Source organism: Mustela lutreola, chromosome 2 (assembly GCF_030435805.1).
Source record: "Mustela lutreola isolate mMusLut2 chromosome 2, mMusLut2.pri, whole genome shotgun sequence".
In the NCBI taxonomy this organism is placed as follows: Eukaryota; Metazoa; Chordata; class Mammalia; order Carnivora; family Mustelidae; genus Mustela; species Mustela lutreola.
In genome coordinates, this window is record NC_081291.1 from 95,823,853 (window position 1) to 95,845,165 (window position 21,313).

The 21,313-nt window shown below is 37.0% G+C and overlaps 1 protein-coding gene across 11 annotated transcripts in view; it reads left to right on the forward strand.

Moving 5' to 3' along the window:
- Window positions 1-21,313, forward strand: part of CEP63 (centrosomal protein 63) — a 55,201-nt gene that overhangs the window by 10,909 nt on the left and 22,979 nt on the right. For 7 of the 11 annotated variants that reach the window (XM_059162659.1, XM_059162657.1, XM_059162655.1 and 4 more), the window contains exons 4-7: window positions 8,531-8,626; window positions 9,679-9,801; window positions 9,907-9,930; window positions 14,116-14,229. In XM_059162659.1, coding sequence (XP_059018642.1) covers window positions 8,531-8,626; window positions 9,679-9,801; window positions 9,907-9,930; window positions 14,116-14,229 — 357 coding nt within the window. The remainder of the gene's footprint in view (window positions 1-8,530; window positions 8,627-9,678; window positions 9,802-9,906; window positions 9,931-14,115; window positions 14,230-21,313) is intronic. The other 4 variants (XM_059162662.1, XM_059162656.1, XM_059162665.1 and 1 more) reach the window with 2 other exon arrangements.

A 21,313-nucleotide genomic window follows, 5' to 3' on the forward strand; every position in this document is an offset into this window, starting at 1 on the left:
AGTTACGTTATCCCTCACCCCCCTCCCTCCAGCAGCCCTCAGTTTGTTTCCTAGAGTTAAGAGTTGCTTATGGCTTGCCTCCCTCTCAATTTTCATCTTATTTTTTTCCCTTCCTTACCCCTATGTTTATATTTTGTTTCTTAAATTCCACATAGGAGTGAAATCATACGGTATTTGTCTTTCTCTGACTGACTTATTTTGCTCAGCATAATTCCCTCTAGCTCCATCCACATTGTTGCAAATGGCAGGATTTTGTTCTTTTCGATGGCTGCATAATATTCCATTGTATATGTGTGTCTACACACACACACACACACACCCCGCCTCTTCTTTATCCATTCATCTGTCAATGGACATCTGGGCTCTTTCCATAGTTTGGCTGTTGTGGACATTGTTGCTCTAAATGGGGTACATGTGCCCCTTTGAATCACTTTTTGTATCCTTTGGATAAATACCTAGCAGTGCAATTACTGGGTCATAGGGTAGCTCTATTTTGAACTTTTTGAGGCACCTTCATACTGTTTTCCAGAGTGGCTATACCAGTTTGCATTCCTAAGTATGTTTCTTAAATATTTGCTGAAAAAAGCATTTGTATGTCGACTTAGTTTCTATATTATATTTTAATTCTCATGGTTTCTTTTAGGAGAAGAATTTGTTGTGAAAACACATAAGAATATTAATATTTATTTCAAGTTATATTTGTATATCAATATTTATTTCATATTACCTTGCTCACATATAATACCTAACTTCTTTAAGAAAATGTAGAGGGTGTATAGCCGTTGTCCTATTACATGCCTTTATTAACATTGACTTGAGTTTAGTGAACATTGCTTTTGGCTTCATTTTATGGCTAGGGTAAAAAAGTTAAGCCCAAAATTTAGTAACTTGCCTCTTTGGGTTCGATTTAAAACAAAATTCATAAAACCCTTAAAAAATTTTTTATTTGCCCTTGTTGAAAATTGGGAGAAAAGAAAGAAAAGAGAAAAATAAAACTTACTTGCAATCCCACCACCACTAGTTATTGGTGATTTGGGGGAAAAATTTACTAATATGCTGATCGATTTCTCACAGTTTAGCTGATACAGTAAAAAGAAGAACATAGAATATTGGAAGGAAAGCAGAAAACACTTCTAAGCCCAAGAATTGCTTCTAAATGCCTGGCATCAATGTCTATGTGAGGGTTGGAAAAGTTGTAGGGAGGCCCTGGTCCCACGCCCCACTTTGCTGGGCTCCTACAAGTAGAATCACCACACATGAGTACTGTTGACTCAGCTTACTCGGGGACACTTCTGTGAGTCTACACACTGACATTATGATTCTTTTGATGACACATAGCAAGAGTGTCATTTTAAAAACGTTTCATGTAACAAGGAGAGGATTAGTCATCATAAAAAGTGTTTTATGCTTGTCAGGGGAATCTCTCAGTGGCTGGCCATTTGCACTTTGGATCAAAGCAGTACAGAATACAATTGGCCACATCAAATTCAGTTTTCTGTGAATGCCATTTGCTAAACTGGAATTTATTTTAAAACTTGAGTAGACCTTAAAGAATGTATTTTAAAATTATACCTCATGTAAAGATGTAGAAGATGGCAAAAAAAATACATGGAATGATAATCATACTTGATTTTTTAAACATTGTAATTTAGGTAGGGTCAATGCTCCTTGTCTGGTAAGCTACTTTAGCTACCACTTCTTTATTTTTCCTGGGGTGAAAAAAAGTAGTTTTGTTTAGTAAGTCAAAGTGATTCGGTTTCCTAGCTAAGAAAAACACTATATCTATCTATCTATATATCTATATATATCTATCTAAGTTGTTTATTTTGTTAGAAACCCATTAAAGAAATTCCCACGTGCTGTGATTATGAGAATATTTAGTCACTCTGAGATTGTTTAAACTTATTCCTGTAGCTTGGTTTTAATCTCAGGGGCATTACTACCATTACTTAATACCTTAAAAAGAAATTAAAGGGATTGAATGGATAGGTTCCATGGTAAGGATGTGAAGATTACAGTTTTGGCCTGGGGACATAAAAGAAATTTAGAATTGTAGCTGTCTGGTCAGTTTACTGCTTCATTGATTGGGTTGCTGAAAGTTGATTAAGTTTCTAGAAGTAAACTGCTTTTACCAAATGCTAGTAATGGGACTCTATCCCATAGAGTTCTTCTGTGAAATTGTGTGGTTTTTAACACGTTCATAATCTACTTTGATATAGGAGTTAGAAAATAGAGCTTTAAGTTTTTGTCATTCTTATTTGTTTGAAAGTTCTAGGCCTAGAAGCTGTGCTATGGTATGAACCAGTGCTACGGTATGAACCAGTGCTACTCAAACGACACTGAGATGGAAAGCTTTCACGAGATTGTGAATCAGTATATTGCATCCTCCACTTCATGGAAAGTTTTGCTGTGTAAAAAAATGCCAGCTGCACTAAACAGTGTGTTTGGTGATGTCATTGCTTCACATTCTGCCTCAAGCTCCTTATCTTGCGCTGGATTGCTGTAGTGATCAGCTCCAGCCTATGTGCAGATCATGCTTGTGGGAGCACTAGCATAAACAGTTCATTTTGTAAGTGAATGCTTTAGCTGTTTTCTGATTACATTGTTGGGCTTGGCTGTTTCTGCTGGTGATAGATAACTCCTAATGCCATGCAGAGCAGGCTGACCTGATGAAATGAGTGAGGAACTTGGAGTCCTAACTCTGTCTCTTTTCTGCTGATTGGCCTTGGACAAATAGTCTTAACATATCTGAGCCTGTTTCATCATGTGTAAAATTGGGATATAATGTTTTTGTCCCAGGGTGGTTATGAAGAGTGAGTTACTATTTAAGAAAGCTTTCTGAAAACTCAGTTGTATCTCAAACAATCTGTTATTTCAACTCTTTCTTCTATCATCCATACTGGCAGTTTCAAACCTTAGCTCCTATTTTTCTGCCCAATGCCATTCCTCACTCTCAGCATTCATCCTCTTTTTCTCCTTTTTTTTTTTAAAGAAATTTCAGTATTGGTGAGTGCCCATTATTGACTGGATTTTGGTACAGAAATAAAATTAAGCAATCTTATCTTCTCATTTAATATTTATGCTTGCCACTTGTAGTAAATAAAAAGATAAATGGTTCTGGAAGGCGCGTAAGAAAAACCAGTAATCACCTGCCCGCCCCTCAGAAAGTGGGATTCTGGCTTCTCTGAAGCAGTCATTTCGATGCCTTTAATTCTTTCTTTTGGTATTTTCCCCATGTTTCTAAGTGGCATTCAATACTGATTTTTCTGAATTTTCAGTTTTAGCTATTTATCTAATGACTTGCTGCTATAAGAGATGAGTTTTGCTCTTTTATATAAAATTCACATCCCCTTATCCTGCCAGGATTATAGATCTTAATTTTTGGTTAAATTAGCATTTAGTATTTACATCATTAAAATGGCAAATATTATTCACATCTGAGTCAGAGAGTGTAATGATAAACTTATTTCTTAAACAATTTTTTGTCTTCCTGGGAATTTTCATTTGCTTTTAAAAATGTACCTACCACTGATTCTTCCCAAACTCTCTGACACAAGTGTAAGTCTTCTATGTATCTTCAAATATATCAGGTAACCTATCTATGATTTCTTCTTCTTTCTCTTTTTTGGAGCTTGCCATTCTCAAATAAGGATAAACTATTATCTAGGTTAGCTGGATAGCTGTTATTTTGGCAACTCCCTTCACCATTATTCTGAAGTTTTTCCTGCTTTTCTCCTTTTTGTCTCTTTGGACTCTGTCATCTTTGTTTATTTCTCCATTTTTGGTAGAGCATACTTTTGAGATCTTACATGTATAAAATATCATTTTTCTCTTTTTACATCTGATTGAAAGTTTGATTGGATATAGAATTCTGCTTTCAAAGTAAATTTATTCAGGATGTTTTCAGTTAAATATGAATCTTTCAGACTTTAATATCTGGTAAGGACAGGCTAGTTATTTTGGGCCAGCCCATCCGCTGAGGCCAACTACATAAACTAAATTAAAGAAAAAAGTCTGCTTGAAGTAGAGTACTAAACAAGCTAGTGAAGAACCAGGCCAAGATCTCTGCTGGCTAGAGGTTGAGGGAGGAGTCTAGGGCTTGGGACAGTTGAAACTAGAGAAGGTAGCTCGGAGGATAGAGACTAAATGAGGTTTTTGATAACTTCAAGGTGCTAAGAGAATAAATGATTTGGTGTCCAAGGCAACTCTGACCCCTTCTCACTTTGGATTGGGACCCCAAAAGGCAGCACCCTAGGAGGGAGGATGGGCTAGATATAGAACAAGCCCTCTTGAAATCACCACTCAGCCATAGACATTTAAATTTCTCAAATTAGTTTAAGGGGATCTTAGAGTGCCACTGTCTCTAAGCATGTCCTAAGTGCTAAGGCTTCTGGGAACCTGGAAAAAGTAAATTTTCTCCAAAGGGGGGAAAACACCATTCTGGGGTTTAAATTGTTTCCTCAAATAATTTTGCAAATACAACACTTGGTATCCACTCAGAAAGTAACCCCTGACACAGAAAGACAAGCGACAAAAATGCAAAAAGGCAGAAGCAACAGAAGATAGAAACAGGCCCATGGCAAATCTGGATACTGGCATTACCATGCTCTGACTTTGCAATAGCTATGTTCACTGTGGTCTAGGAGATAAAAGATAAGATTGAGCACTTAAAGAGTGGAAAATTTAAAAAAAAAGTGAAATGAATGGAAATTATAATATTGAAAAATAAAGTAACTGAAATTAAGGCCTTTAAAGATTAAAAGATAATTAATGAACTTGAAGATAGGTCAGAAGAAAATGTTTAGTATAAAGCATGGACAAATGATGGAAAATATAGAAGAAAGATAAGAGAAAGAAAATTCAGTGAGAAGGTATAATATGAGTATTTTTGGAATCCCTGAAGGAGAAAAAAAAAAAATGGACTCTGTCATCTTTGTTTATTTCTCTTCTGGACAGAAGCAGTATTTGAAGATAAATTAAGATTTTGCCAAAAGTGAAGAAGGTCATGTATTTAAGAAGTCTGAGAATCTCAAGCAAGATAAATAAAAAGAAATATTTACCTAGGTTGAAAACTAAAAAACAAAGAGGAAATCTGAAAAACAATCAAGGAAAAAAAACAACATTATTTAAGAAGAAAAAAAGATTATCTACAAACAGCTCCGAACAGCTGACTTGTCTACTAAAACAGTGAAAGCCAGAAGACAATAGAATGATCCTTACAAAGAAATGACTTTTCCCCCTTGCCATACCAAAAATCTATACCCAGAGTAAAGATAAAACAATGACATTTTCAGATTAATAAAAATTGAGAATCTGTCATTGACAGACCCACACCAAGGAAATACTAAATATTCTTCAGGCAGAAGGAAAGTGATCTCAGATCGAAGCTCAAGAGATAAAGGAAGAAATGAAAGGCAACAGTAAATATTTGGGTAAATCTGAGTGAATATTGACTGGATATAACAATAGTAGCATTTTCAGTTTAACATATATGTAGAATTATAATGGCATTTAAGTCTAGTTGGGGTATAAATAGAATAGAAGTATTTCTTTAGTCCTTGGGTTGCTTGGGAATTGGTAAAAACGACTAATGTTAGATATAATAAGTTGCAAACCCATGTTTTAATCTCAAGAGAACTGTTTAGAGTATATATTGATACATTAGTAGAGTACATATTTTATAATCTAATAAAGGGAGAAAAATGAAATGATAAGTTAAAATTTCCAAAGAGGCCAGAAAGGCCAGAAAACGACCATAGAGCTCAGTAGGTACACATTGCACCTAATAAGATGAGAGATTTAAATCCAGATGGGAGGTTCCCTGCGCTCTGAAAGTGCGCCTGATACCACTTTGCTCTTAGGAAAGACTTGTATCATTACCTGTTTTCGCTAGCTGACAGAAACCTGAAGAGAATTTCTACTTTCATGAAATGATCACTGTTCTTTGCTGTAGCCATTTTGACTTGCAGAAGGTTTCACAGGAACACTCTATTTTCAGATAATGGGGGAAACCTTGTAGGTCCTTTAAATGTAATTGCATACAGTGGCCTAATTAAAGATGAAAATTGTCCAACTGGGTAAAAATAAAGTCAACCATTTGGTGTTTATAAAGATACAGCAAAATTGTTCTTGTAAGAATTTTGTTTCTGGTTTTTTAAACTGAGATAAAACATATTAGTTTCAGGTGTACAATGTAATGATTCAGCATTTGTATATATTGTGAAGTGATCACCACAGTAAGTCTAGTTACCCTCTGTCACCCTATGTACTTACAAAATTTTTGTGGGTGTGGTGAGAACTTTTATTGCTCCAAAGATTTAGATGCCTCTATTTTCTCCTTTATTGATATTATTTATTAGAATATGAGTGCTAAGGCATTTGGTGATTGATATTTTTATTTTATTTTATTTTAAATTAATACATACAATATTATATTAGTTTCAGGTGTACAACATAGTGATTTGATATTTATATACTTGATGAAATGCTCACCAAAACTATAGTTATCATCTGTCACCAAAAAAAAAGTTATTATAGTATTATATAATATATTATATAAAATATATTAAAGTTATTATAGTATTATTGACTATTCTCTATGTAGTACTTTTTATCCTTGAGAGTTATTTATTTTATAATTGAAAGTTAGTAGCTCTTAATTCCCTTCATCTGTTTTGCCCATCCCCCTGCCTTCCTTGCTTCTGGCAACTACCAGCTCTCTGTATTTATGAATCTATTCCTGTTTTGTTTTGTTCACTTGTTTTGTTTTTTAGATTACACATATAGGGGAATGATGAGAAGTTTTAAGATCTGTTTCTTGTTTGTTTTGTTTTTGAAATTGCCATTCTATATTGTGATTATTACCTAGTATTCCCCATTTTCCCTCTCCCTCCTCACTTACTAATAGATGAAATTCTAACCAGTTATGGAGAGACTTAGAGAGAGACTGATGGGTATTGATGGAGGTGAGGGCTGGTCATGAACCAGCTGTGGCTGGTATTAAACTATTGAAGAATGGTTTAGGATAGTGTCCTTACTCTGGTTGGTGGAACTGATTTCTCTGAAGTGAGGTAAATGATAAAGTTTCTAGGCTCCTGGTATCTTTCCACCTGACATTATTATTCTGTTCTTTAATTTATATATTTTTTTTCTTGAAGACTCACTGATCTTTGTTCAGTATTCTTAGTTTCCAATGTTGTTATAACTTTGTGTATCTAATTTTTAATGAGTTTTTTAAAAATAAAAATTGTTAGGGAGAATAAATCAAATAGCAAGTTTCCATTTAAATCTAGAGATTTTATTTATTTATTTATTTTTTACTTGTGATATTTTTTTTTATTAATTTTTTATTTTTTATAAACATATATTTTTATCCCCAGGGGTACAGGTCTGTGAATCACCAGGTTTACACACTTCACAGCACTCACCAAAACACATACCCTCCCCAATGTCCATAATCCCACCCCCTTCTCCCAAACCCCCTCCCCCCAGCAACCCTCAGTTTGTTTTGTGAGATTAAGAGTCACTTATGGTTTGTCTCCCTCCCAATCCCACCTTGTTTCATTTATTCTTCTCCTACCCACTTAAGCGCCCATGTTGCATCACCACTTCCTCATATCAGGGAGATCATATGATAGTTGTCTTTCTCTGCTTGACTTATTTCGCTAAGCATGATATGCTCTAGTTCCATCCATGTTGTCGCAAATGGCAAGATTTCATTTCTTTTGATGGCTGCATAGTATTCCATTGTGTATATATACCACATCTTCTTGATCCATTCATCTGTTGATGGACATCTAGGTTCTTTTCATAGTTTGGCTATTGTGGACATTGCTGCTATAAACATTCGGGTGCACGTGCCCCTTTGGATCACTACGTTTGTATCTTTAGGGTAAATACCCAATAGTGCAATTGCTGGGTCATAGGGCAGTTCTATTTTCAACATTTTGAGGAACCTCCATGCTGTTTTCCAGAGTGGCTGCACCAGCTTGCATTCCCACCAACAGTGGAGGAGGGTTCCCCTTTCTCCGCATCCTCGCCAGCATCTGTCATTTCCTGACTTGTTGATTTTAGCCATTCTGACTGGTGTGAGGTGATATCTCACTGTGGTTTTGATTTGTATTTCCCTGATGCCGAGTGATATGGAGCACTTTTTCATGTGTCTGTTGGCCATCTGGATGTCTTCTTTGCAGAAATGTCTGTTCATGTCCTCTGCCCATTTCTTGATTGGATTATTTGTTCTTTGGGTGTTGAGTTTGCTAAGTTCTTTATAGGTTCTGGACACTAGTCCTTTATCTGATATGTCGTTTGCAAATATCTTCTCCCATTCTGTCAGTTGTCTTTTGATTTTGAGATTTTAGAAAGATTATTACATAATTAGATGTTTGACTTCCTAAGGAGTGGGGTATTACCATATACCACTGAGAACTTGTTTTTATGGATAAGTACAAAGGTTATTTCCATTTTTTATGTTTCAAGGGTGTTGTTTCAATGCCAGTAATAAAAAATGCTACTACCTTTTTGCTTCTAGGTTGGAATGTTGCGTCAACAGTTAGAAGAACATGAAAAAGTCAAACAAGAGATGGCCATGGACTATAAGCAGGAGTTAAAGAAACTACATGAAGAAGTGAGATTTTAATTCTATTATGTATTGTATAATTCTTTCTCTTTAACCACTAGAATTTTGTCAATGTGCCCGTTTCTACTTGATAAAGTAGGAAGTATATAATCCATGGGAGACACAGGGGTAGAAATCTATTTCTCTGTTCTGTGAATCCAGGCAAAAGAGTCTTGTCAAATTATATGTTTGGTACAGGGATTCTAAAATGTGTTTCTCAGTTGAGTACCTGGGAAATAAAGCTGTTTTTATATAATACTATGAAATACTGTTACCATTATTGATATCAATATTGAAATAATGATATTTTAGTTTTTTTTTAAGATTTTTAAAATTTACTTGACAGAGATCACAAGTAGGCAGAGATGCAGGCGGGGGGTGCGGGGGCGGGCAGTGAAAAGAAGCTCCCTCCCGAGCAGAGAGCCTGATGCGGGGCTTGATCCCAGGACCCTGGGACCATGACCTGCGCTGGAGGCAGAGGCTTTAACCCACTGAGCCACCCAGGAGCCCCGATATTTTAATTTTTGAGTTAAATCAGTTACTAGATTTTAAGTAATGGAGAATCCAATATATTCAGAAGCATTTTGGGATAAATAAGGAAAGTAAGAAAATTCTAGCAATTTAATATTATTCCTCAGATTGGGAAAAAAACACTGCTTTTATTTTTATTTAATTTCACAATACTCCTGTCCTGCTTATTGAATATCAGTGCTCCACAGGAGAATGGCTCAAGAACCACAGGGGAGGAATTTTTATTTGCTGCCTTTATCCTGGGTGTGGTTTATGGGGTCCTTAAGTGCAAATTGTAATAAAAGCCAAAGTTTTGTTTAAAGAGTATTTTTCCCTCAGTTTTTTTCTTCGATGCAGTATCTTTCTCTTCTAGTGTTTATTTTTTATATGCAGATTTGAATTGTTTTGTATTTAATTTGCAAATCTAACACGCTCAGTCTATTTTCAATAGTAATGTTTAGCACTGCTCTTGCTTTCATGATACCAATTTGTTCCACCACCACTGTTTACAAATTCTTAAATTTTAAGTCTAGAAATAACTGTGTCTACAGTTAGGCAGACTGAAGAGAAGCTATGAAAAACTACAGAAAAAGCATATAAGGGACTTCAGAGGAAATGCCAAAAATCACAGGGAAGATCGTTCCGAAATTGAGAGGTTAACTGGAAAAATAGAGGTATGTTCATAGTAATAATTTCTTCGTAGTGGTTGTCAGCCTTCCTCTAGGAAGGTGCTGTTTCTAATAGTCCTAGTTCTGAAACCGATTTTCTACCATCTCCAGGACTGCCGTGGAGCTATTTCAGAGGTACATCCTGTCATCATCTGGTCACCTGGGGCTGATGGGGTTACTTGCTATCAGTAGTTCTCACTAGGGCAGTACCACCCTTTGAGAGCATTTGGAAATGTATGGAGACATTGCTTTGGTTGTTCAGATGACTGAGAGTGAAACTGGTGTTGAGGGGATAGGAACTAGGGGCACTAAACCAGGGAATGCTGAGGACCATTGCATACAGGAAGAGTTATCGTACCCAAAATACCAATATTGAGAAGTACTGACCACCATTTCCTAGCAGTCTTCCGTGGGCAGTGTCCTTGTCTTATTTATCGCCCAACAGAGTTGGGGCTGAGTAAATGTTGAAAGTACATGGCTTTTTGTACAGAGTACTGTGCCTATCAGATTGTTTATCCTCAGTTCCCATTTAGATGTAGTGCGCCCTTTACCCCCTCTTTGCTGACTTTTTTATTAACAATGTAAGGGAGGTGGTGAGTTAACACTGCCAGAGGTAGATGAAGCAACAGCGCAGGACTGTCACACTTTACCCTTTCATCTGTCACTCTCCTCCTCTATCCGTGCCATTGGTTCTCCAGTGTCCTTAAGAATCCCCGAGGTCCTCTTTAGGCTCTCAGGGATTCTGCTCCAGTGTTATTACGTGAGACCTAGGAATCTGCATTTTATCCACCTCCCCTGGCTGATTGTAATTTGAGAACCATTGCTCAGCATCTCTCTGTGATTGCTTACAATTTGTCAGAGTGACCTTTCACCCACAAAAATGCTACTTAGAATTGTAATTTCTTTGTTTAATATTCTTTTACATCTTAATTTTTTTTTAATCTTTTTAAAAAGATTTTATTTATTTATTTGACAGAGATCACGAGTAGGCAAGGCAGAGAGGCAGGCAGAGAGAGAGGGGGAAGCAGGCTCCCTGCTGAGCAGAGAGCCTGATGTGGGGCTCCATCCCAGGATTTTGGGATCATGACCTGAGCTGAAGGCAGAGGCTTAACCCACTGAGCCACCCAGGTGCCCCTACATCTTAATATTTTTATACATTTGAAGAGCTTAGACTCAGAGGGCTGTGCAGACACTGCTTCCTCTCCAGCCATCTTCAGTGACACCGGGTTTTTTTTTCTCCCAAATACCTTATCTTCCTCTTGCCGCTCATTACCATTCTCCTTTATTTCTACCTCAAAACCACATCTTTGATTTTCATGTCACAGGCCAGTACCCCCAACCAGTATACATACAACCAAAGTAGGCATCTTCTGATCCCTGAGTTACTTCCTGGCCCAGAGGTTTCAGTGCCCAGGGCATTGTCACTCTCTTCAGTGTTACACTTGTCATAATTCTTGAGGATTTCAGTATGTATAGGGATGATGCTTATAATACTTGGCTCTTTGAATTTCTTGGTGTTCTTTCCTCCATCCACATCTTGATCTCCTTCTTGTCTCATCCATCCATTCCCACTGCCATTCCATGGGTGTCAGTCATTATCAAACGTACAAACTTCCTGGAATCACATTTTTAATCATCTCATTCTTTAAATGCCGTCCTTCTCATTGCAGTTCATGCCCTCTATTCTCAATAACCTCTTGGCTGTCAATAATCACTTGACCCCCAAGTGATTGAATTCTGCTGCCTTTCACTGCTCGGTAGCTACCCCATGTCCTCACGTGTCAGTCCTCACACAGCTTAAATTCCGTGGCTGCATTCCTTACATTCCCCTTCAGCTCTTGTGTCCATTTCTTCCTTCATGATATTTGCTTGGCAAAACCATTAATCTACTTAAGTCCAGCTTTGTGCCTGCTCTCTACTTGCTGTGTTTGACAGAACATGGCTGGAGAAAAACATAATCATGCTGACTGGCCTCATTTTAAATTCATGTTCATCTACCTCAAAGGAGTTCCTAATGCTTCCCAGAATCATATTCCATTTCCCCTCACTCTGCTGCTTTCCATAATGACTATTTTATACTTTCTCTTTTCTCAAACTTTTAGTACTTGTTCCCACATTCTCACCATTGGGTGATGATCTTGCTTTTCATTTACTTGAGAAAATGGAAGCAATAAGAAGAGAATTTTCACAAACTTCCAACATCTGCCCCCCTGTTTGCATCTGTGTCCATATGCTCTGCCTTCCTGCTAGTGGAACTGTCCACACTCTTCCTCGGCCCCTACCCGAGACATGGCTCCAGACATTCTTTTCTTTTGTATCTCCTCCCTTCCTTTCTACTGAATGTTTTCCGCCACCATCCAGCTTTCTCCCCTGTTAAATATCCTCTCTTTACCTCTCTCTTCCTCTGGATGCTGCCCCATTTTTCCCTTTCGTTTTATAACTAAACTACTTTATGCACGTATACCTGTCTCCAGTTCGTTTTTGCCCATTTTTTTGTATCCACTCAGTAAGGGTTTTGCCCTGTCACTCTCTGGAAGCTATTTATACGGAGGTCACCAATGAGTTCCACCTAAAACACTTTCTTGATTTGACTTAGAGAACAATCACGTTTTCCTGGGCTTTCTCCTACCTCGTTAGCTACTTCTCAATCTCTTTTGCTACCCACCCTTTTAACATTGGAATACCCTAGGGGTTATATCATTGGATTTTTTCTTTTCTGTATCTGTGCTCACTCCTGTAGTGATATCATTCACTCTCATATTTTTAGCACTGTATGTATATTGATAATCCGCACATTTATGTATCCAGTCTTAACTTGTCCTTTTTGCTACAGAGTAATTTCCAACTGCCTGGTTCAGCTGTTCCACAGCTCCATCTTGATGTCTAAAGCCATGTCAGACTTGACACATCCAAAATAAAAATCCTGGTTTCCTCTTCCCCATCCCCCAACACCATTCCTGTTTAAGGGCAACTCCATTCCTCAATTTCTCAAGCCGAAAGCCTTAGAGTGACCCTTGACTTCTCTTTTCTCCACACAGCAGCCACCATGATTCTGTTGTAAGTCAAAGCATGTCCTCTCCTTTACAAAAACCTTCCAGTACTATCTCTTAAAAGCCAAATTTATCCTAATGACCTATATAGTCTCGCTCCTTGTTAACTGACCTTTCTTTACCTGCTTTTCCCTTACTCCATTTGAACCACACCAGCCTCCTTGCTTACCCTTAAACATACCAGGATGCTTCCACTTCACTTTGTACTTGCCTTTCCCTTCCCAGAATAGTGTAATCTCATCCCCATCTCCCTGGAAGTTTACTTAAATGCCATCCCTTTTTAAAATTGCAACCTCCAACTCTGAGCACTCTCTGCTCCATTTTCTGCAAAACAGGTATGATCATCTAATGTCTTATACACTGAATTTGTTGTCTATTGTCAGTTGAGTTGGGCTTGACTTTTTGTTTGTTTTGTTAACTATTGTAGCCCTACCACTTAGAATAGTTCCTGGCATATACAGGAGAATGGATGAGTGAGTGACTCTCAGAAAGCTGGTTAACAGTGATTATCCCAAACTCACTTCCAACTGCTGGAGTTGAGAATCCTGGAGGACAGTGATATAGAAATCCCTTTGATTTGTCCCATTTTCATAAATATTGGACTCATTTTCTTATCAGCAGGAAGTGATCCATGATTAATTTTGACTATTTGGCTTTGGGTTACAAATATCTGTATATCTCTTAAAATTCAGTACAGATATCCCCCTTGTTATTGAAGTTTTTGCAGTTCTTCTGTTGAGTTAGTAAAAATTTGGAATCAAAGGGTATTACATTATCTGAGTCTATTTTGTTCCTGAATTTCAGATGCTAGAAGCAAGAATTGGGCTACCCATGTGAAAATTTATTTGATCTGTTCAGTTTCTGGGTTTGGATATCAAGAATTTGGGTAGTGGGATCTCCCCATAATCATATTTTGAGATTTTAGTTCTCCTAAGATGAGTTTTCTGTAAAATCACTAAAAATGATAACAACCTTTAGGTGGCAGCAAATCTATGAAAATCATCACAATCTAGGATTTAGCATCTGTGTTTCATACTCTTCACCATTAGGGTGTTAAATTTAGAAAGACAGATAATCTAGAGGCACAGAATGTCAGAATTCAGTATTGCTCCACAGTTCTATCAGTTAAGTGAGTAATGGGGCTCCTGCTGGGGAGAAAGGTACATGTGTGCCCAGGGAGGAAGGGGAAAATTAAAGTAAAAGTGAATCAGGGAAGCAAGGACAGCAAGGGGAAGCACTTACAAGTTAAGTACCTTAATCGCCTCTTCAGGAATTTCGTCAGAAATCACTGGACTGGGAGAAGCAACGCTTAATTTATCAGCAACAGGTGTCTTCTCTGGAGGCACAGAGGAAGGCTTTGGCTGAACAATCAGAGATAATTCAGGTAGGTTTAAGCCATTTTAAAATAATGAGAGGCCGAGAAGTCTTGATGGCGTTGGCACTAGCTTAATGTGGTCCGTGTTTGCTCACTCGTGTCCACACTTGTGTCCACGCATGTCTTCATGCCACACACTCTTTTGTTTTCTCGCTCCTCCCTCATGCTCCCTCTTGCCCTCTCCGTCTTGCATTTTCCTGCTCACTCCACGCTCGCACTCATGTCATTTTCTCCTGATCTTGGTCTTCCCTTTTTCTCCCTTTCTGTCCCTCCCCATCTCTCTCTTTCTACCTCGGTTCTTTCTCTCTCTTTCTACTTCTTTGGGTCTCTGGCTTACTAGTCTGGGTGTTTCTGGCTTTTGCCTTAGCTCCATTTCCACATTGTGCTCCATCTCTGCTAACTGGGGGGCCTTGGCCGAAATGCCTCAGTTGAGGAGCTTCAGCCCGGTTGCTTGGGCCTACAGGTACCAGGAGACTGACACCGCATTGATCTGCGTCCTAACCAAAAGCAGTATCTTTGTGACAACGGAAACGTGTTCTAGAACTCTAGTAAGAATCTTTTTTTAAATAAAGAACTAGTGACTTAAGCAGAAGAAAGAATAGCTATCTAATTTAGGGATATTTCTTCTTAGAACATACACTGTTTTTTTCAATTAAAAACCAAGAACACAAAAGGAAGTGAATATAGAGGGGAATAAATATTTGTGACCATCTGTTGTGTGCTAGACACAGTCTTAATGCCTCTTTTAGATTGCAGTTACCTAGAATATGTGGTTCTGTGTTGTCTGTTTAATATGATAATCTGTTAAGTTTATCTCAGTTTTATAGAATGAGGGAATTACTGGATAAGTTAAAAGAACTGAAGAGAAGCTTAAAAAAAAATTTTTTTTAAAACAATCTGCATTATTTGCTGCTTTAACTCTCAGTAATGTTTTGGCTTGTAATCATTCCCCTGAAATATCAGCTGGCCAATTAATTCCCGTGAATGGCTCTGTGACTCCACTCAGGATGGGAGGAGGGGCCCACAGCAACCTCAAGGAAGAAAATTATTCACTAGGCTGCTGCAAGCTAAGCAGTCAGAGTGGGCCAATAAAATCCTGGCTGTCTAGACCACAGTTTTTTTTGACCTGAATGCTAAAGCACTATGCAAACATAAATAGCTATAAGGCACTGTTATATTCTAATTGTAGCTTTCAGTTTGGAAAAAAAAGAAAATCAAGTCCTGCTTTTTAGTTCTCAATTACTCATCTGTGGAGTATGCTTATTATTGATTGCAAATCCTTTTTTCAAATTACTATTGTGATTCCTCTGCATAATTAAACTTCATTGTTAGTAAAAGTGAGATTTTTATTTACCATAATTCAGGGAGGCCAGAATAAGAAGCCTTTAAAAAGCCAACATTTGTTTTCCCTGCTAAGGGTATTTGAATCATTCTCCTGGTAGTTTGTTTAAAACTACTTTCCCTGCTTAACTGGAAAAATATTACTGTAATATATTTCTCTTCCCCCCTCAGCAAATTGAACAAAATTAAATCTTTTTGTGATTCAGTATGTGGCAATGCTGTATGACCATCATTTAAAAATGATTAAAAAAAAAAAAAACAGAACTTTTAAATTTCTGGATAGTTGTTACCCAGCATTAATAGTTACTATCATTTTGCTAGTTTTTTTTTTTTTAATTGTGGTAGAAAACATTAAAATTTACCATCTTGGGGTGCCTGGGTGGCTCAGTGGGTTATAGCCTCTGCCTTCGGCTCAGGTCATGATCCCAGAGTCTTGGGATCGAGCCCCACATTGGGGGGAAGCAGGGAGCCTGCTTCCTCCTCTCTCTGCCTGCTTCTCTGCCTACTTGTGATCTCTGTCTGTCAAATAAATAAATAAAATCTTTTAAAAAAAATTTACCATCTTAACCATTTTATTAAAAAAAATTTTTTTTAATGATTTAATTAATTTATTTGACAGAGATCACAAGTAGGCAGAGAAGCAGTCAGAGAGAGAGGGGCAAACAGGTTCTCTGCTGAGCAGAGAGCCCTATGTGGGACTCGATCCTGGGACCCTGAGATTATGACCTGAGCTGAAGGCAGAGGCTTAACCCACTGAGCCACCCATGCACCCCTATCTTAACCATTTAGTATAGTAATGTTAACTCTGTGCATGTTGTTGTGTAACAGATCTCCAGGACTTGTTTTACTTATAAAAGTAAGTAAGACTGTACCGATTGACAACAGCTCATTTTGCCAGTCTTGTTTCATGCTTCCCCACTTTTTACCTTTGGAGGGAATATTACAAAGCAAATCACAGAAATTGTCATGTTTCCCAACAGATAAAGACCTTAAAAATTATAATATACCTGTATTACATTAACAGAGTACTTTATTAACATAATTTAATATTCAGTCTGTTCAGACTTCCCCAGTTGTCTGAAATTATATCTTTGTACAGTTTGATATTCAAATTGGAATCCAGTCAAGGTTGACATGTTACATTTTAGTGATATGTGAGTCACCATTGAACAGTCAAGCGAGAAAATCTGGGAGGATGGATAAGTGGAGATCAGTATCCACACTTCCCCCAGTTTTTAAAAATTTGATATAAACTTTCTTCTTACATATTTTTTAACATCTGGAAGTGGAGTTCCCAATAACTTCTCAATCTTTGAGTCCTATGTTTGCTCAAGTTCTTTTCATCAGCTATTAAAGTTATTAAATACATGTTCATTTTGGAAAAAATGAGAAAATGTCAGTGAGACAAGAATTAAATAAAATCACCCATAATTCCATAATTTAGAGATCTCTCATGATGAACATTTTGGTGTAAATCTTGTCCAACTTTTTTTTAATGTTTCTGTGCAGTGCACATTCCAGTCATGTACATTTACCAAAAAAACACAGTTGTGTGTTAGGGAGGTTATATGTATGTTTGGTTTTTAGATTCCATGATAGATGAAATCATACAGTGTTTGTCTTTCTCTGTCTGACCTGTTTCACTGAGTGTAATGCCTTCTGGTCCATCAGTGTTGTCACAAGTGGCAAGATTTCATTTTTTCTTAATGCCAGTGATATTCCATTCTAATAGAATACAAATACACACTAACACCCATTCCCCATATCTTCTTTAGCCATTTGTCTATTAATGGACACTTGGGTTGTTTCCATAACTTGGCTAGTTTAAGCAGTGAGGTAGTGAACATAGCGATGTGGTTATCTCTTTGAGTTGGTATTTTTGTGTTCTTCAGATAAATACCCAGAAGTGGGGTTACTGCATCATATGGTATTTCTAATTTTGATTTTTTTGAGGAGGTGCCAGACTGTTTTCTATAGTGGCTGCACCAATTCACAATCCCACCAACACTGTATAAGATCTGCCTTTTCTCCACATCCTCACCAATACTGGCTATTTTGTCTTTTTGATAACTGGCCATTTTGACAGGTGTGAGGTGATATGTCACTGTGGTTCTGATTTTCATTTCCCTGATGATGAGTGATGCTGAGCATCTTTTCATGTGTCTGTTGGTCATCAGGATGTCTCTGGAAAAATGTCTCTTTATGTCTTCTTCCCAATTTTACATAAGGTTTGGTTTTTTGATATTAAGTTGTGTAAGTTCTTTATATATCTTGAATTTTAACCCCTTATCAGATGTATGACTTGAAAGTATCTTTTCCCATTCTGTGTAGATTGCCTTTTTGTTTTGTTTACAGTTTCTTTTATCATGCAAAACCTTTTTAGTTTGATGTAATTCCGTTTGTTTATTTTAGCTTTTGTTGCCCTTGCCACAGGATACTGGTCCAAAAAAATATTGCTGTGACTGTTGTCAGAGAGCTTACTGCCTGTGTTTTCTTCTAGGAGTCTTAGGGTTTCAGTTCCTTTTTTTTTTTTTTTTTTTAAAGATTTTATTTATATATTTGACAGAGAGAGATCACAAGTAGGCAGAGAGGCAGGCAGAGAGAGAGAGGAGGAAACAGGCTCCCTGCTGAGCAGAGAGCCCGATGCGGGACTCGATGTCAGGACCCTGAGATCATGACCTGAGCCGCTCAACCCACTGAGCCACCAAGGCGCCCCCCCCCCCTTTTTTAAAAATTTATTTGACAGAGATCACAAGTAGGCAGAGAGGCAGGGGGAAGCAGGCTCCCCACCAAGCAGAGAGCCCGCAGGGCTCAATCCCAGGACCCCACCCACTGAGCCACCCAGGCGCCCCAGGGTTACAGTTCTTATGTTCAATTCTTTAATCCATTTTGAATTTTGTATGTAGTATAAGATAGTGACCTCATATCATTCTTTTGCATGTAGCTGTCTAGTTTTCCCATCATTTATTGAAGAGACTCTCCCCTTTGTTTGTTCTTTCCTCCTTTGTTATGGGCTAATTGACGATATAAGTGTGGACTTACTTCTGGTCTCTATTCTAGTCTATTAATATATATGTCTGTTTTCATACCAGTACCATACTGTGTTAATTACTATAGCTTTGTGGGATAGTTTGAAATTAGGGGGCATGATATCTCCAGCTTTGTTCTTTCTCAGTACTGCTTTGGCTACTTAGGATCTTTTGTAGTTCCGCACAAACATTAGGATTCTTTGTTACAGTTCTGTGGAAAATACCATTGATATTTTGATGGGGATTGCACTGAATTTGTAGATTGCTTTGGGTAGCATAGGCATTTTAACTATTCTTCCAGTTCATGAGCATGGAATATCTTTCTATTTATTTGTGTTGTCTTCAGTTTCTTTTGTCAGTGTCTTACGGTTTTCAGTGTACAGATATTTCACCTCCTTGATTAAATTTATTCCTAGGTGTTTTATTCTTTTTGATTGAAATATAATGGCAATTATTTTATAATTGCATTTTTCTGATAGCTCATTATTAGTGTAGAAAAATACACTAATATGTTAGTATGTTAATTTTGTATTGTACAGCTTTACAGAATTCATTTATTCTAACAGCTTTTTCTGTAGTCTTCAAGGCTTTCTATATATAGTGTTATGCCATCTGCAAATTTTGATAGTTTTATTTTTTCTTTGCCAATATTGATGCCATTTTATTTCTTTTCCTAGCCTAATTGCTGTGGCCAGGACTTCCAGTACTACGTTGTTTAAAAGTGGTGAGCGTGGGCATCCTTTTATTTCTGATCTTGAGGAAAAGCTTTCAGCTTTTTGAGTATGAAGTTAGCTGTGGATTTGTCATTTATGGCCTCTATATCCACTTTGTTAAGAGTTTTTAATCATAATGGATGATGAATTGTCAGGTGCTTTTTCTGCTAGTGTGGAGGTGATCATATGATTTTTATCTTTCATTTTGTGGTGTATCACATTGATTTGCAGATGTTGAACCATCCTTATACTACTGGAATAAATCCTACTTGATAATGACCCTTTTAATGTATTGTTGAATTCAGTTTGCTCATATTCTGTTGAGGATTTTTTACACCTGTGTTCGGGGATATTAGCTTATAATTTTCTCTTTTTGTGGTGTCTTTGGTTTTGATACTTGGATAATGCTGGCCGCCTCATAAGTTTGGAAGCTTTCCTTACTCTTAGTATTTTAAAATAATTTGAGAAGGATAGGTACTAACTTTAAAAAAAAAAAGATTTTATTTATTTATTTGACAGAAAGATGGAGAGCACAGGTAGGCAGAGCAGCAGGCAGAGGAAAAGGGAGAAGCAGGCTCTCTGCTGAACAGGGAGCCTGACGTGGGGCTCAATACCAGGACCCTGGGATCATGACCTGAGCTGAAGGCAGAAGCTTAACTGACAATTACCCAGGTGCTCTGGTACTAACTCTTCTTTAAATGTTTTGTAGAATTCACCTGTAAAGCAGTCTGGTTCTGGACTTTTGTATTTTGGGAGTTTGAAAATTACTGTTTCAGTTCATTACTTGTAATTGGTTGATTCATATTTTCTATTTCTATTTTCCAAGATTTAATCTTGGAAGGTTGTGTGTTTCTAAGAATTTTTCTATTCTGAAGGTTTTCCAGTTTGTTGGCATGTAATTGTTTGTGGTAGCCTTTTATGGTCCTTTGTATTTCTGTGGTGTCAGTTTTAACTTCTCTTTTTTTATTTATTTGTTTCTTCTCTCTTTTGATCTTATCTATCTGGCTAGAGATTTATCAGTTTTGCTTATCTTTTCCAAGGACCAGTTTTTAGTTTCATTGATCTTTTTTATTCTTTAAGCCTCTATTTCATTTATTTCCTCTAACCTTTATTATTTCTTCCTTCTACTAACTTCAGGCTTTGTTTTTCTTTTCCTGTTTCCTTTATGTGTAAATTTAGACTGTTCATTTGAGATTTTTCTTGTTTCTTGATGTAGGCCTCTATCTTTATGAACTTCCCTCTTAGAACTACTTTTGCTGCATAGTGTTTCCATTTTCATTTATCTAAAGGTATTTTTTCTTTTCGATTTTTTTGTTGACCACTTAGTTGTTTATAGCATGTTGAGTAGTCTCCATATGTTTGTGTTTTTTCCAGTTTGATACTTATAATCAATTTCTCTTTCATATTGTTGTGGTCAGAAAAGATGCTTGATATGATTTCAGTGTTACTGAATTTATTGTGGTTGGTTTTGTGGTCTAACATGTGATCTGTCCTGGAGAATTCCATTTATACTTGAGAAGAGTGTGTGTTTTGCAGTTTTTGGATGACATGTTTTGTTTCTATCTGTTAAATCCATCTGGTCTAATGTGTCATTTAAGGCCAGTGTTTCCTTATTGATTTTCTGTCTGGATGATCTATCATTGATGTAAATAGCGTGTTAAAGTCCCCTACTCTTTAATATATTACTGTCAGTTTCTCGTTTTATCCCACTTAGGTTTTTTTAAATTATTATTTAGCTACACTAAACACTTTATAATACAGTATTTTATTCAATTATCATGCTTAAATTTTTCCTTTTTAAATATGACAGATCAACAAATGTGTAGTCATAATGATTGCATAGAAGTCCAGTCTACCATTAAATATGCCATAATTAACATATTGAATCCCTTATTGTGGTAGAACATTTAGTTTTTTACTTTTTTACTCTTGTAAATAGTGCTTGGGTGAATGTCTTTGTCTAAACATCTGGGAGTATATGTCCATTTATATTCTTAGGAAATGGCCCTA